Source organism: Camelina sativa, chromosome 11, assembly GCF_000633955.1.
Source record: "Camelina sativa cultivar DH55 chromosome 11, Cs, whole genome shotgun sequence".
Taxonomy (NCBI): Eukaryota; Viridiplantae; Streptophyta; class Magnoliopsida; order Brassicales; family Brassicaceae; genus Camelina; species Camelina sativa.
The window spans coordinates 5,289,123-5,303,773 of NC_025695.1; the positions used below are offsets into that span (position 1 = coordinate 5,289,123).

Consider the following 14,651-nt stretch of genomic DNA (forward strand, 5'->3'; position numbering starts at 1 on the left):
TTAGAGGTTTTTCTTTGTTTCATAAAATAAAATGTTTTCAGTTTTTTTAAGTAACTTTTAGATTAATTTTATATTTTTTTATTATTTATTTTATACAATCTTATTTATGATTGGTTAAACTTTTTTATAGTTGTTATTTCTGCGTGCTTTCACTCAACTGAGGGAGTATGTGATTTTTGGCAATTCTCTTTCGTAAATATTGTTATCTTGATGTTTGTCATTTTGTCAGCTATACATACAAACCAACACAAAGTAAAGTAACAGAGATGATCTAAGACAACAATAGAAACTCTAATTACTTCCATTCTCAAAGCTAAACAACCAACGAAGATATCTCCATGAATCAAATTCAAACCCAAATGCTTGCAAATGCTTCTTCCAAAGCCCTCCTCTTGCTTATCTCTGAAGAAAATCCTCCAGCTCTTTCTGCTCCAGCTCTCTCTATTATGAGCCTCAACGCTTCGTCTTCCACTTCCATTGGGTGATGACGTTGATGCTCTGCTCCTCCTTTTATAGGCACTGGTTGTGGACCCATTCCTGTTGGTCGTGGAGCCTGACCGTATGCAGTTCCAGCAGTAACCCCCTGGTTTGACGACTACAAAATACATAAAACAAGCAAAAAGGTTTTTTCGCTTTGTCAAAAAAATCTTCAGCTTCTTGTGGATACGAAGATCAAAAACTCTATTCACCGTATCAGCATTGGTTTGTGGGGGTTTGGCCTTGCAAGCTGCCAAGGCTGCAGTTAACTCTTCAGCCTGTTGGAGCAAATTGTAAATACACCAAACAGATTGTCGATTAGAGAATGAAACAAGACTATTTCCATTTGCACATCTTTTATTTTGAGGTCTGACATGTTTATACTGACAAAAGCATAAATCCGGAAATCAGGATGATAAAGTGAAACATAACCAGACATGCTTTCTAATCTAACCAAGATAAGAAATAGTAAGGAAACTGTAGGCATTTACCTTGCGAGCTCGATTAATCATTATCTGTTCAGCATTTTCCTTAGAGTATCTCTTTATTTTAGCCTCAATCGCCTCAACATTTATTCCATCTATCAAGTCGAATACTGGTGGAACAGAATGTTACATATATGCATTGGTCTTGTCTGGCATGAATACAGAAAACAAGGAAGGAGCACAAAGTGTAACTAACCCATGCACTCCACTTCTTCCAAGTAGTCATTGTAGTCTTTTAGTGATGGAAAATCTTCTTCCCGTCTATTGAATCTACAACACCAGAAAACGAATATGATACTCAATAGGCTGAACATACTCGGCTTCTACAGAATTACAAAGATGATACCTTATGATAAATCCATTTCTCATTAGTTCAATCATGTGACTAGAAATCTCCATTTTACACTTAAGAAATAGTGGGAAACAATTCAGATACATATCCATGTAGCCTGTCACTTGTGCCATAGACGGGTGTATTACTTCATTAAGTTTATAAATACGATGAACATATATGAAGTTTAGTACTAAACATGCAAACAGTCCATACTGTGACGGGGTTTTATATCAACACCATATGCGCAGGCAAGCAAGATAACGCAACAAATGAAAAAGATAGGGATGAAGAATACATCTCAGAGATTCTCCTTCTGACATGTATTTCCTTGTTTTGATGGGTAGAATTAGATACCATCACCATGATTGCTGCAGCGTGAGCCTCTTGTCCTGTCCTCTCTACCTACAAGGTATAGACATGAGTTCAGCAAATCTAAACAGAACCGAAAGTGTCAAATACCATTTTCATCATGCAGTCTAATATGTAAAAGCCAATCTCGACATATAAAACCGCAGCAAATATTACATGAACTAAGTATTCCTTTTCATTCAGCTATCCAAAAAATCATGAAGAACTAATAAGAGCAAGAAAATGCCCTAAAACGCTTATCCAGATTGGTGATGTGTAGAATATGAATTCGATGCTCAGAGAACGGTTCCAAACAGTAGTCGAGAAAGTAGCACAATGTTCAGCAAGCTAGAACAGACAGATGCAACTACTCCAGCATCACAATCTGAGGAAAGTGAAATCCAATGAACCAAAGCTATACGCTTAAATTTAATATCACCAACCCTTGATTCAACTATTCAATAGAATGCTACAGACCGGAGAGAAAAAAATTGCGACTCACCTCCAGCAATAAGACGGGTGAAGAAGAGGGACGAGAGAAGACACCAAGAAACCCCAACTTAGAACCAAACCTGACCGACGCAAATGTCCGAATCTTCAATCAAAAAACGTCGTACACAGATCTCATCGTAAGAAAAAAAAACCCAGGTTAAAAATTAAAACTTTACCTCAGAAACTGCGCATTCCGACCAATTTACAAAATGATTCAGAAATAGCAAACGTCAAGTTCAATGTCTGCAACTTCCAGAAACACTGGTTTCTTAAATTTGAAGAGACAAAAGGAACCATATAGAAGAAGCACTGTTAATTTCCTTTGAACCCCTAATTGGCTAATTCTATAATATATGGGCTCAGGGCTCATGGGTCACGGGTCACGTTAAGCCCAAACGGTTCTATATAATTTCGTTTTAGATCTCTATATTATTCTAAATTATAATTTCCTACCCCAATATTATCTTGTTATCAGATTCATTCCTCATGTATCCTACTGTCCTACATATCACAGAGCCACTTTCTCATATACGATGTGATGTTGTGGGATAAAGCTGACAAATGGTAGGAACTTATTTTATTGGATTCCAAACATCCGGTTTTCCAAACAAACAAACATCCAGAAGAAGAAGAAGAAGAAGAAGAATGAAGAAGCAATTAGCAATTCACTTAAAAACACTGATTCAACCCTCTCCATCTCTTCTTCTAACCTGTGGAAAGTTTCTAATTGAGATCTCCAAATTACACATTTCATCAAATCAGAACTCATCATGAGTCACTAACTAGTTCAGACATGTCCTGCCTGATGCTGTTTTCATGTGTGGACAATGGAGTTCCAGATATAAAGGCCTTGAAGAGCGCAAGGGCCTGCTTCGGTCTGTGCAATGGAACTTCATGGCCTGCGCCTCTTACTGTCACAAAGTTCAGACCTGCATACTGTTGACTCCAGCCTCCCACCTGTTTCATATCACGACCACCGTTAAAACAATACTATATTATAAAATAAGTAAGACAAAACATCTCAAAACATCTCACTTTCTCAGCTGAGTTTGTTTTTTACCTGTCCGTCTAAGTACCAAGGACCATAGGCACTCAAAGGACGAAGGTTCAGTGCATCGATACTGTACCGGGTTGATGTGACTGGTACCACGGCATCTGCATCCCCACTGTTACCAAATAACATAAACTTTTTTAAACACCAAAATGCCAAAAGAAAACTTGAAGAAAAGCAGGTGGATGTATATAGACAAAGAGACCTGAAGACCCAGATACGAAGCCCGGCAGCTATAAGCTCATGGTAAATGTTTAGAACCGAGGAAGAAGAGTCTTTCCAGTGTCCATTCACGACATTACTGCAAAACCAAAGCTGCCCGAATCAGTTACGAAATTTAAGCTTTAATTTGCTTAATATCCTCCCAAAATGGAGTCCTAAGATAGCATAAGGTGAATTGTACCTGCAAGTATCCCATTTGGATGGTGCAAGTCCTGGTGGAACATGGAGGGCTTTTTGTACCTCTGGAAGATTGAAATACACTTTAGTGTGTTTCTCAGTGCAAGGATCATACTGTTCGCTCACACGGCCAGTAATCTAAGCAAAAAAAAAAGATGTCATTACTTTGAAACCCGCTATCATCTCAGTCAAGAAATGAGAGAATTTATGATCACTTACTGGTCTCTTCTTTAGTAACATGTTTGACTGGGAAGCATTTGCAACACAGGCCGGGGTGAAGACACTGTAGTGGTCTATGTTACCAATTTCTTTGTCCGCAATCTCCTCAATCTTAGTACACTCTTTGGAGGAGTGGATAAATGATTGGTAACCACATTGAAGTTTCAGTAAGCTGTACGTTTGGTCGGAGATAAAACCCAACGACCAAATATATTGGAAAAGACCAAGCCTGTCATGGAAATCGTCCATCAGCCCGTTTCCTACCTGCAACCACACATTCATCGAAACTATTTTAGAGTTTTATTACCTTTTTAGAAAATGAATCAGACGGAGAACGATAAGAGGTCAGGCTCACCATGTAACCCTTTAGATTAATACTGTTGTGGTCAGAACCTCGGTTATGTCTTACAATGACTTCACTCAGCTGAGGAATGTAATGCCCTTAAGAAAAGCCAGAAAAGAAAACATGAGCGTTTAAAGTCAAATGAATGGATTAGAAAATGAGATGAGGTTTGATCTTTTTACCAGCATAGCTCTCCCCGACTATATAAAAGTCCCTTCCTTTGTACTCCGGAAACCGCTCAACCCATTTCAGCAGAAATTTCAGTGAGTCTTGGGCTGTAAATTTCATAACATTGCAACTATAAACCACTAAACAAGAAGATGATCTAAAAAACAACGAGCTTAAGCAGCTAAAATCATTACCAGTTCTCTTATCACCATTGGTCTGCAAATCAGACGAGGTGTTTGAGTACGAATAACCAACTCCAACAGGTGCATCAAGGAACAAAATATTCGCAGCTGCACAACAAAAAGAAAAGTAACACGGAAGTTTTAAACATTCTTGAATCATAGCTCTCTCACCAACATACTCTTAACACATCTGAGCTCATTTCGTTACCTTGGTTCCAAGAATATTGATTAAGGTAAAGAGTCTTCCCATCTGACTTAATGTGAAAGGGTCCTATCTCTTCTGCTTCACCAAATGCAACAGATGAACACCCTGGTCCTATAGAGAGAGAAACAAAAAAAAAACTCCATCTCAGATCCACAGACAAATCAATACAGGTTGCTACGAAATCATTCAACATAGTGCCATAACCAATCAACATGAACATAAAACCTTTATCATGTTTACAGCAACAACAAGACCAGAAATAAGCAACAACTAATCAAATCCAAACCAACTTAGCTACAAGACAATCCTCAAAAGTGGAAAATCAAGATCCATATAATATAACAGTAGCTGCAGTGCCCGAGTGGTGGAAGCAACATTAACGAATTGAATCCGTAAATGAGATGACTTTTCGACTGCAATAAAAATGGAAATTTTCAGAGTTTTGCAGCAAACCTCCATTGAGCCAGAGAACAAGAGGCTTAGACTTAGCATCTTCGACGGCTTCAAATAACCAGTAAAAGAGAGCTCTTCCCAATTTCTCATTAGTAGTAACGAACCCTGAGTAGTGAGCAAAGCTAACATCAAAATTCTGACCAGGCAATTTCGAGACTTTGTCCTGTTCTTTCTGCGACAAGCCAGCTTCACACAAATGGGCAGTCGCTAAAAAAGCGATCGCGATGAGAGCGTTGACGAGACAAGAAGAAGACTTTATGGTTTTAACCATTGTTGTTGTTATGTCGACCCCAGAAACTGAACTCCACAGTACAATGAAGATCATTTAAAGACTTATTAAAGATTAGAAATTAGCATGTGGGTGGTGGGTGACGTCAGAAGCTAATCAACGAACCCCAAAAGATTCGGACTTCTTTTTATTCTTTTCACTCATCGTGCGTGCGTGGTCCTCAACTAACAAACAACCTAACCTCGAAACGTACTTGGGCGTGTTTGGTTCGGTTTCTGTCTGATGCTTCAGTAGTTTAGTGATTACGAAGACCTTATCTAAAACTCGCGCATTGGAGTGTGTGTTTTGTTTGTCAATCGTTTTCTTGGTAACGCAAACGCAGATAACCGCGAGCTCTGCGTTTGGAAATGGTTGCGTGTGACAGTGGGAGTGGGTAGAGAAACTGTATGCAAATGTGTAATAGAAGCAAGTGCCAGGTTTCACGTGTTTTCGGCAATTGAACTGTGTTTCCAAGCAACATCACATTTCTCAACGATAATATTGTTTTTTCTTACCAAAAAACTATACTTTATAAATTACTTAACGTTTGGAAAAGTAATCGTATAAAAGTGTGCCATGTGAAATACGGGGTCATGTTTTTCTGTAGTATAAATGAAGAATCTTGTGTGTAATTTGTTGCCTTCATTTAAGCACCTCACTAATTGCGACGATGACTTGATAAAGCATGACAGGGCTCCAACATGATCGGAGCTTACTCTTATGTAAGAAGTATCTCGTAAAATGAGGGTGCACGTTCGTTGCATTCCCCATAAAATTAGGGAACATTGAAGTATACATGACTTATCCCTAACACAAAGATTTCATCACAAAAGACTTATCCTAAGATAGAAAGAGATGAGGCTTTGAGACACACTGTTGCAGCTAAAACGGATGTAATATCTCTTAATGACAGGACATAGGAAACGAATCCAATAAACCAAGTCAAAACTCTGCTTAGGGAAAGACTACTCTTTTTTGAATAGATCGCACCTTTTCAGCCTCATTACATTCCAGTGAATGCTTTCTTCCCAATAGCAGAGCTTCCAGCTGGAATGACCTTCAGGACATTGAACCTCACCGTCTTTGACAGTGGCCTGAATCATTCAACTTGATAAGTTTAGAAAGGTTGTGAAGTAAGCAAAGGACAGCATCAAAGTTCAAGCATTATTATACAATAGCATAATTTCCATATAAATTTGAACGAAACCAAGTATTAGATATTATTATCCCTAACCTGCATTGCCCAATGATAACATGATCTCCTTCTTTGACACGGAAGCACGGCGAAACATGAGCAGGAATGTTTGAGTGTCGTTTCTCATATCTGAGGACAGTCCACAATGGTAAGATTAAACAATTATCTAGAGGGTTTCAAATAAGCTGAGAGCAACAAATCGATCCTTATACCTTTGATACTTCTTCACAAAGTGAAGGTAGTTCCTACGAACAATAATAGTCCTCTGCATCTTCGCACTGTGACAAGTGCCTGCCAAGATGCGTCCCCTGATTGAAACCGTACCAGTAAAGGGACATTTCTTGTCAATGTATGCTCCTGCAAATCAAATCAAAGAGAGACATAGATATGTTAAACCAATTTCCCCAAAACCACTAAATTTTGGCAAATACTAGCAAAGCGGCATTACTCAGAACATGTCACAAGAAAAAAATTAAAGACACTAAACAAAAGCCCTCTGAGGTTCTGACATAAATAAGTTATCAAAGAATCCATCTTTTTTTTTTGAACATGATCATAAAAAACGAAGCTTTCAGACATTGAAAGCTGAGCAATGAAAAAATCCTACCTTCAATAGCCTCTCTGGGAGTCTTGAAACCAAGACCAATGTTCTTCCAGAAACGATTACCTCCTTTGCCTGGCCTCTTTCCCTTACCAGATTTCTTCGAGCTGATTACAATAATGATCATTAGCATAAGAGACCACACAACACCTCGTATACATATACACTCAGCAATTGAATGTTATGACATTTACCTTAAGAAAACTTTTGGTTGCTTCAGAAACGCCTTCTCCGTCTGCAACACACCAACCCCGCATTATAGCCCAATTCAAAAGTTACCCAGAAACTAGAATCTAATTTACCAATCCTCAATTGTAATTCATAATACTAAAGACAATATAGATTGAGAGACCTGCTCCGCCATTGTTGTTGGTTGAAGTGTGCAGAGAAACCCTAACCGTAAATCTCCTGACGGAAACCAAAAACCCTAATTACCCAGGCATGGCTTCGTTAAGTTTATATATCTGGGCTTATAAACCAAACCAATCCTTGTTTTGGGCTTAAATCAGAACTTTAGATAAGTTGTACCTTTTTAACTGATCCGAATTAAACCAAGTTGTATAATAAAGTAAACCGTTTTGATTTCAGACCGAACTAGTAGATGGTTTTAGAACAAAGTGATGCCCGGTGGACTGGTGAATAAGAGAGTAACCTAACCCACTCAATTTACGTGGCCAACGAAGAGATCAATTGTGGCCATCCATGGTTTCAAGCTCATCCACGTTGAGAAATTCTTAGCTGACCATTAAAATCCTTCAGTTTATCTGTCTGTCCGTGACAAGAAAAAGACATTGCCCTTGTCTTGACTTCAAAGTAACTAGCTTTGAATTCTATCAACGAATATTAATCAACTTTAATTTAGTGTTTTTTCTATATATATATATATATTAAAAAAAACAAAAGGGAATAGAATCACTGTGATCACAATCATTGTAACGTAACATAGTGCTAGAGAAACCACTGCACAGAGCCGTGCCAAGAGTTACATAGACCAGAAGCAATACTAAAAAAAAGACCTTAATTCAAAACAAAAAGTATCAAAACAGACCAAAACCATGAGATTTACAAACTGGATTTAGAAACCAAACATGAAAAATATTTAGTTTTTTCTGTTATTTTAACTGAAGAAGAAGGTAAAAAAGTTTAAACAATGGTGATTCTCTTTTTTTCTTCTGTAATATATAAAAAATTTCTATTTAGCCATAATATAATTAACAAACATAAGAAAATAAAGCCTTAAAATTCTTTTTAAAAAAAAAGGCCGGAAGCGAATGTTTATTTTTTTTGTACATAGCCACGGCTCTGCCACTGCACATATTATTTATTCGATTCGGTTTTAAGATCGAAGCTTTAGTCCATTTTGGTTCCAAATGTTCAATTTTGGCCGTAACTTGGTCAGCTCTCCCTGTTTCTGTGATTGTGAATGTGTGAATCATTACTTAGCACTGAAATGCTTCGATTCAATTTGATTGTTTTCTAAAAGATGATTTGGCATTTAGTGTGCTAATTTGATTGTTTTATTATTAAACTCAAATTATTGATGGGCACGTATAACAAATTCAAAAGATTGGTACCTTATGTGATGACAGGACATTTTTTAGAGCTAAGCTAGTAGGTCCAACATGATGGGAGCTTCTTCACTTTACCATAATTCAACCACTTATGCGCAAACACAAGGACAGTACTCTCAAAGTTAGATAACGTGAAAAGGATATATTAATTTCCCAAAACCATTAATAATTGAATTGCGGAGAGGAAAAAAACAAGGATTTCATTATCAACCGAGATGGAAAAAAGTATTCAACAGTGTAATCCGACGTTTCTTGACACTATTTACATGAAAACGAGATTACAACAGGGGGAACTAAATACTCAATTTTTTTAGCAAGAATACTTCATTGTATCACATGTAATACTGAGTTGTTACAGGAAATATATGGTCTGAATGAAATCGAATGTCTTAGAATTTGCGTCAACTGCCTTGTTGCGTAGCCGTAGTTCATACATGCAAACCTTTAACCTTATAATTAGTAGCAACGTTAATGTTTTTTTTTTTGATAACTCAGAGTAAATCCCCGGGCCTATGGAGGGGTTCGAGACTAATTCCTGGGGGAGGTGCAGCCTATAGATAGACCCTTTCTCTGGGTATTCAAATGGACCGTAAGCAAAGACTCATATCCATATGGCCACATAGTAAATGAGTAGCAATTCCGCATCTGGGGAGAATTGATCCATGGCCTGGACCAACAGGGCAACTCTTTCAACCAGATAGGAACCACTAGCCCACCATCATGTGGTTAGCAACGTTAATGTTATTCGTATATCTAAATAACTAGATATTCACCTGCGTTGCACCACGAGGCTATTTTTTAATAAAATTAAAATGTTATTTATTTTGTAGATTAACTATATTAATAACTAATATTTAATTTGTATTTTTTTAAATGTACAACCTTACAAATATATATACTCCATCTGTTTCCAATGTGATTTTTAATATCAAATTTTCGAATTTACCTTTAACCCAAAACTTTTTTCATTAAATTTAAATGATAAATTATTCATAAATATATATATATATATGTATATTCAAGTTTTTTTAATTTGTGTGCAATGTATCAAAATGACACTCTTTGTGAAACAAAGAGAGTATTAGTTAGTGTAGAAAGTATTTTGTTTGAGGTTTATTGTTTTATAGTATATGAACTATATAACATACAATTAAATAAGTAGTTATTTATAGAAAGAAAATACTGTGTGTTCATAGAATTAATTCCTATTGTTTTGTAAAATTGAAAACTTAATATTCATAAAATTAATTATAAACTTAATACTTAATGTTAAAGGGAGTGATTCCTATTGTTTTGGAAATTTTATTATGATGAAAAATCTTGTTTTCCAAAATAAAAACTTAATATTAATTAACTGAATAAAAAACAAATTAATAATTAATGTCAATGGCATGATTGTAAATAGATTCTAATTTCAGGATTTATTTGCTAAATGTCTCCAAAAATGTATATATAGATCAGTGTGACATGATTTTTATTTGTGTTTCTTTTGTCTCTTGAATGAACGAACCTGGTTGATGAGCTGCGTTTATGTGTTCCCACCGTTAAAACTAGCTAGTAATAATCTCATGTATCTGGATAACATCAGATATATTTTGGCACATATTATATATATAGCACAAACATATAGATAAAAAAGTGTGATATGATTTTGTGGAATCCATGTTATCCTATTGTCTATCAGTTGTGTGGGGTTACGAGAGGACTCTGTTTGATTTCGAATCCAAAGCTAAGTAAGTTGTCTATTTTTTTTTTTGGACAAAGCTAAGTAGGTTGTCAAAAACGAATCTCAGCGAGATTCTCTTTAAGTCATGTCAACTTATTATATGTTTGTTTCAGGTGGGCAGCACATCTTGTTTCCGATTGCTCAGAACTATATGCAACAAAATCTTTTGTTTTATAAACATCTCCAACATAATTTTCATAGAAGAAAAAAAACACGAAGAAAAGTAAATAAACATTGCTTTAGGAGATGTGGGTTTCGAGTGAGGACCATTTATAAGTACTATAACCAGACTAGATAGATGACCATTTTTTTCCTATATCTAAGAATAACATATTTGGCATATGCATAGCAGAAGACTACAGATTTGCAGAATTCCCATGTGGAAGCTCAACCAATCTGATGTTACGTAGCCTTTGGAATTATGTAAAGTGTTACCTTTTTGTCCACATATATTCATATACATATATTAATATTAATTACAATTAAAAAGGTAGTCTTTTTACATCTTATTGGTGTGGAGAACTGATGGAATAGAAGATGAACGTTATTTGGTTTAAGTAACAAATAAATGCGACCCATGTTACTCTTTTTAACATATTTTTCTTTTAAAAATGCAACGAGTTACGGCCAAAATTTGTGTATAAACATTGAAATATCACTTTCAGAATATCATTTTCAATGTCAAGTTGTTTGCATACTTAAATTTAATCATTTTTTCTTTCCAATAATGATGGACCGCCTATGGCCGATATATGCATTTGTGTATGTGTGTGGTCCAATTCACATCACATGCCAATCAAGCTTATCATATGATAGGAAATGCCAAATTTACTTTATATATTTTTTTCCACTAAATTATACACATTACACTACTAAAAATATCATACGTTACACACACAATGAATTCAGATATATAGTTATGGCCACAATGGTTCCCAAACTAGGAAATGCCAATATGGTATAAGTTTTGGTATTAAAAGAAATCGAATATGTTGGTTCGATTTGATTAAACCAAACCAAATCGATTCGGTTTAAGTATGTTAAAAACTTTTAAAAAAAAAAAACAAAAGCAAACCAAATTGAACTTAGACTAGATGAACCGAAGTAAATGAACCGAAGTCAAGGTGACCGGTAAATCTGGTAATGCCAATTGCCAAATATGACTTGATGACGTAGCAGGTTTTATATTTAAGTTACAAAACTATTGGGGTGAAATTGAAATACTAATAAAGTTACTGCGGCCCGATAAAAAATAATAATAATAAGCTTTTTAATAAAAATTTAGGCTTTATCTTGTCTTCTCTTCGACAGAGGAAGAAGGGCGAAAGGGTTCTTCGACTCTGGTGTTGCGTGAGAGAGTAAACTTACATCAGAAGCTTCTGCGTAACTTTCCTTTAATAATTAAAAAAAAGGTCAAAAATTTACTGGAAAAAAGAAAAAAAATTGAGAAAATTCATTGTAGAAGCGAAGTGGTAGAGGAGGAAGAAGAAGAAGAAGATTGAGAGAATATTAAATAGTTTTAGTGGTGGTGGGAAGAGGGTTTCGTGAAGACGAGAAGTTTGATCCTTTTGGTTTTTGGATAATTCGTTCGACTTTGACACTCGTCTCTTCACGCAATCGCGTTCGTTTCTCGTATCACGTCTGCTTCTTTTTTTTTGCGTCTTCTAGGGTTAGCTTCTCGTCTTCTTTTTGTTCCTTTTATTATAGAGAGAACCAAAAAAAAACAAAAATTGGATTCTGGGTACGTACGAAGGCGAAAGAAGGGGGGATATTTGATTTGGTTGGATATTTGATTTTGGTGAAATTTGGCTTAAATTTCGAGACTTTGAGGATTTTGAGCTAAACGCTGGATTCTGATTTTGTGGGTCTCTCCCTGGGTTTTGAAAGGTCTTTTGTGATTACAACATATACAAAAGGTCTGAGATTCGACAAGGGTTTTTGATGAATCTAGATTTTGTTGGTCAAGGATCGAAGAAGATATAGAAAAGTCCTCTTCTTTTACAGATTCGTGGTTTGTGATTGTGTGTTGGAAGGCTTTTGATTTGGCGCTGCTTTGCCTTTGGTGAAGTCACCTTTCTTATTTTGGTTGTGGGCTTTAGGGGGATTCTGCGGTTGAGGAAGCTTTTGGTGGTTAACGATGAGCGGAAGCTTCACTGGGAGTTTCGTCGATGATGGCAAGCTTCTTCTCTGTGTGGCTGAGAATGGCCACTCGTTTGAATTTGAATGCAGCGGGACTACTTCTGTTGAATCTGTGATGCGTTTCGTTGAATCTGTTTCTGGTATTGGCTTCCCTGATCAGCTTCTTCTCTCCCTGGATATGAAACTTGAGCCACAAAAGCTGCTTTCTGCTTTTGGACTTCCTGCTAGTGACAGGGAAGTTTTTATTTTCAACAAGGCTATGCTGCAAAGTAACTCTCATCCGCCATCACCGGAAGATGTAGATTTACAAGACATTGCTGACGCTTTACCACCGGCTTCATTACATGAACATCATCCCTTGGACGATGCATCAGATCCTGCTTTAAAGGCTTTACCTTTGTATGAAAGGCAATTTCGGTACCATTTCCATAAAGGCCGCACCATCTACAATTGCACGGTTGTGAAGCATGAGAACTGCGAAAGGTTAACCAGAGAGCAAAAGGTACAACAGCGGGCTGTTGAAGTTGCTACGCGGAATCTGGAACAGTATTACAGGGTCATCTATCAGAACTTTCTTGAATTTATGAAGCGTTATAAGCATCAACACCGCCTCCACTCTGATTTGCTGTTGAACTTTGGAAGGGATATTGAGAAACTAAGGTCAGCTAAGGTTCACCCTTATCTTCAAACTGACTCAAGGAAATGCTTATTGGATTTTGTCAAGGAAGATAACCTCAAAAAGGCTGTAGAGAACTGTGCTAGCTCTCACAGGCAATTTGAGAATAAGATTGCACAGTTCGAGCAGATGTTTGTCGAAGTCAAACGCAAGGTGGAGGAGTTGTTTGCTTGCAGGGCTTCGTTATCAATGAAGAACTTAGAAGTGACTGTTAAGGATCACGAGCGGTTCATTGATGAGGAGAAGAGCATAATGCAATCCCTCAGGTTTGTCCATTTCGTTAACTGGGAACACCTATTCGTTTGTCTCCGTTGGAAGTTTTATGTTGTTTAGTGGTCAATTCAATTGAAGAAAAACTTTTCATTTTTGCACTATGGATATTGCTGTTATCTGATTCTGTTTCATTATATATCTTGAAACAGCAAAGATGTCAATACGGTTAAGAAACTTGTGGATGATTGCATGTCTAGCCAACTTACCTCATCTCTCCGTCCTCATGATGCTGTTTCGGCCCTGGGTCCTATGTACGAAGTGCATGACAAGAACCACCTTCCCAAAATGCAATCTTGCTATAACTCGATTTCAGAATTACTGGATTTCTGCAAGAATAAGAAGAATGAGATGAACAACTTTGTACACAGTTACATGCAAAAGATAACGTACGTCACATATATCATCAAAGATGCTAAGTTACAGTTTCCTGTTTTTAGAGAGGCAATGGTGCGCCAGGATGACTTATTTGCAGACTTGAAGTTAGTTCGTGGTGTTGGCCCCGCTTATAGGGCCTGTCTTGCAGAGGTGGTGAGAAGAAAAGCCTCTATGAAGCTTTACATGGGCATGGCTGGGCAATTGGCAGAGAAGCTTGCTATGAAGAGGGAAACAGAGGTCAGAAGACGTGAGGAGTTTCTTAAAACACATGGTTCCTTCGTACCTCGTGACGTGTTGGCTTCAATGGGTTTATTTGATACTCCCACTCAGTGTGATGTCAATCTCGCTCCTTTTGATACCAGTTTGCTAAATATTGAGATCGCGGATGTTGATCGATATGCTCCTGAGTATCTAGTTGGGTTACATTCGAAGGTTGCATCCTTAAGAAGTTCACTGACCATGTCTAGTGATAGCTCGCTTTCTGCTGAGCCTGATGAGATAGGTTTAGACACTTTCGACAAAGACAATTTTGATGATATCCTAGCAGCCTCTGAATTAGTAGAGATAGCTGGGACCAGCAAGATGGAAGTTGAGAATGCAAAACTAAAAGCTGACCTTGCTTCTGCAATCTCTCGGATCTGTTCATTAGGCCCACAATTTGAATATGATTT

General features: G+C 37.0%; 4 protein-coding genes across 8 annotated transcripts in view; 1 reads left to right on the plus strand and 3 right to left on the minus strand.

The window, feature by feature from the left end:
- On the minus strand, nt 171-2,442 carry LOC104721760. 5 transcript variants are annotated; one of them, XM_010439826.1, is made up of 8 exons: nt 2,313-2,434; nt 2,147-2,216; nt 1,906-2,029; nt 1,592-1,698; nt 1,159-1,232; nt 969-1,072; nt 690-755; nt 171-595 (listed from the first exon to the last, which is right to left on the minus strand). In XM_010439826.1, exons 4-8 carry the CDS (start codon nt 1,657-1,659, stop codon nt 350-352), a joined length of 558 nt encoding a protein of 185 aa, XP_010438128.1. In that variant the 5' UTR covers nt 1,660-1,698; nt 1,906-2,029; nt 2,147-2,216; nt 2,313-2,434; the 3' UTR covers nt 171-349. The 5 variants fall into 5 exon arrangements, with proteins under 5 accessions (XP_010438128.1, XP_010438127.1, XP_010438126.1 ...); XM_010439825.1 differs by having other exon boundaries at nt 1,822-2,029; XM_010439824.1 differs by lacking the exon at nt 1,906-2,029 and having other exon boundaries at nt 2,313-2,442.
- On the minus strand, nt 2,699-5,657 carry LOC104721762 (serine carboxypeptidase-like 29). The gene is made up of 10 exons (XM_010439828.2): nt 5,157-5,657; nt 4,707-4,814; nt 4,511-4,606; nt 4,331-4,423; nt 4,161-4,246; nt 3,806-4,069; nt 3,591-3,724; nt 3,393-3,488; nt 3,197-3,302; nt 2,699-3,093 (listed from the first exon to the last, which is right to left on the minus strand). Exons 1-10 carry the CDS (start codon nt 5,479-5,481, stop codon nt 2,905-2,907), a joined length of 1,497 nt encoding a protein of 498 aa, XP_010438130.1. The 5' UTR covers nt 5,482-5,657; the 3' UTR covers nt 2,699-2,904.
- LOC104721763 (40S ribosomal protein S11-3) lies at nt 6,100-7,768 on the minus strand. Its single transcript, XM_010439830.2, has 6 exons — nt 7,573-7,768; nt 7,415-7,455; nt 7,227-7,327; nt 6,832-6,976; nt 6,659-6,748; nt 6,100-6,518 (listed from the first exon to the last, which is right to left on the minus strand). Exons 1-6 carry the CDS (start codon nt 7,582-7,584, stop codon nt 6,428-6,430), a joined length of 480 nt encoding a protein of 159 aa, XP_010438132.1. The 5' UTR covers nt 7,585-7,768; the 3' UTR covers nt 6,100-6,427.
- The window catches only part of LOC104721764 (autophagy-related protein 11-like), a 20,947-nt gene continuing 18,091 nt past the window's right edge, over nt 11,796-14,651 (plus strand). Inside the window, exons 1-2 of the mRNA XM_010439831.2 lie at nt 11,796-13,598; nt 13,755-14,544. Coding sequence (XP_010438133.1) covers nt 12,655-13,598; nt 13,755-14,544 — 1,734 coding nt within the window. The 5' untranslated portion in view covers nt 11,796-12,654. The remainder of the gene's footprint in view (nt 13,599-13,754; nt 14,545-14,651) is intronic.